Source organism: Eimeria mitis, genomic scaffold (genome assembly GCF_000499745.2).
Source record: "Eimeria mitis Houghton genomic scaffold, Emh_scaff4571, whole genome shotgun sequence".
Taxonomy (NCBI): domain Eukaryota; phylum Apicomplexa; class Conoidasida; order Eucoccidiorida; family Eimeriidae; genus Eimeria; species Eimeria mitis.
Window position 1 is genome coordinate 855 of NW_013572883.1, and position 1850 is coordinate 2704.

The 1850-nt window shown below is 53.2% G+C and overlaps 1 protein-coding gene across 1 annotated transcript in view; it reads left to right on the forward strand.

The window, feature by feature from the left end:
* Positions 1-692: 692 nt before the first annotated feature.
* EMH_0076170 (uncharacterized protein) overlaps positions 693-1850 on the forward strand; it is a gene marked incomplete at both ends in the record, with an annotated part of 1287 nt that continues 129 nt past the window's right edge. The window contains one exon of the mRNA XM_013499699.1: positions 693-1848. Coding sequence (XP_013355153.1) covers positions 693-1848 — 1156 coding nt within the window. The remainder of the gene's footprint in view (positions 1849-1850) is intronic.

Below are 1850 nucleotides of genomic sequence, written 5' to 3' on the forward strand. Positions count from 1 at the left end.
AAAATAGAATTAATCATTGCAAGTAAACACCGACAGTCCGTTTTAAATGCAACTGGCCAGTGCGAACCTACCCTCAGCCCACCCGCAGTTCGACAGCAATTAATGCGTGTCAAAATCACACCGAAGCCCATATATGGGCCATAATATGTGGTTTATTTTGTGTATTATATTTTATTGTATTGCATTATATCATAAATCTTTTATTATACTCTCGTCATATCGTAAATGCACGGAATATGCTGGGGAGTTTTGACCTGCAGAAGCGTTCTACGCGCTGCCAACAGACCGGCTGGATCGGGAAGAGAACCGATGGTCAGCGCACCCAGAGGTCCTTCTGCCGAAGGAAACTCAAGGCCTCAATTAAAACATTTCTTTGCCTTATTTTTAACTACGTTGATTTCTTTGCCTTCTAACGTTAATTTCCACAGTGGTAGAGCGCCAATTCAACCGCCATTTTAGCTTGGACAGAGTCGAGACAGAGGCGGCAACAGCATATTCTGTTGGCCACGCGCCGCGCGCCTGTGGTCTTGGCGTTCGTCTTTGCATCATTCTTTTGTAGTATTTTTTGCACTTAATTGTTTGAATGTATTGTTTGCAGTTGTGAATACCGGGGGGTCCTCGTGCTGCTCGCTCTCCATTGCGCCGCCCTGTGCACTTCCCCGCCGAGAGCTGCAGGGGCCGCAGGCGGCACCATGGGGTCGAGGCGTCTTTTTCAGGCCAGTTTTGTGGCATTTGTTTTGTATTTTGATTCTTTGCCTTCCTCTTCCTTTGGCTTCCAACTGAGCGTTGCCAATGAAACGCCCTCCACAGGAGAAGAAGGCCTCCGCAGCCAACCCTTCCTGGGCACGGCAGACGCCTTCAAACCTCCCCTCTCCTCGAACCCCAGCTTTCTGCAAAAACAACTGCTTAAGCGACTCAGAAGAGACAAGAAAAAGACGCCGCCAGTTCCGGATATCAATTCACGAGTAGAGAAGAACCTAGATCTGCCTTTTTCAGCAGCTGCAGACGAGAAGCGCTCGGATCCTACAGTGCCTCAACTCCCCTCTGAGTGTGTCCCATCGGGAATGCGAGCTCCTCCGTCTGAATGCTCCGGCATTTATGGAGCTGATTGGGGGCTGAAGGGCCGAGGCGCCTCGGGGAGCCTTCGCCGGGGAGGCCCAAGTCGGGGCAGCGTCGCAGTGCCGCAGGTTTCGTTGAGTCATGGGGCGGAGGCAGGCGCAGGACAGCCAGTGCTGCAGAGGTCTGGTCGAGGCTCAACTAAGGTTCCAATCAGCGAGCGGAGATATGCACCGCAGGGTGAGCCTACGGATCCAGCTGCACAAGCAACAGCAGAGGCACTGCTAAGAGAAATGACAATAAGCCAAACAACAGGGAGCTGGGGAGGGAAGCCAGAAGTGTCCCCTCCAGAGCCCGAAACTTTTGACGAAGCAAGGGATAGGTTGCAAGCAATGTTGGGTGGCCAGGGGACCTCTTCAAGGGGCACTCTACAACGACAAAGGGAAGAAACACCAAGAACAGAAACTTCATCAGGCACCCTGCCGAGACCTCGGGCAGGGCCACCTTCTCATCCATTCTCTTCTCTAGATCGTTGGTACCCCGTGGGGCAGCCGGCTCTACAAGAGCCCGCTCAAGACTGGGGAGGGTATGGAATGCCTGGTGTCGCCGCCGGACGAATACGAAACCCATATCTGGACACAGAAGAAGGAACAGAAGGCCCTCAAGGACCGACCCAACCAGCACAGAGAGGGCCAGGGGGACACGAAATGCCTCCTCCACAACCTTATCCACCCACGAGATCTTCGACCCTGCCGAGACCTGGTACAGGGCCGCCTCCTCAACGAACCTCTTCT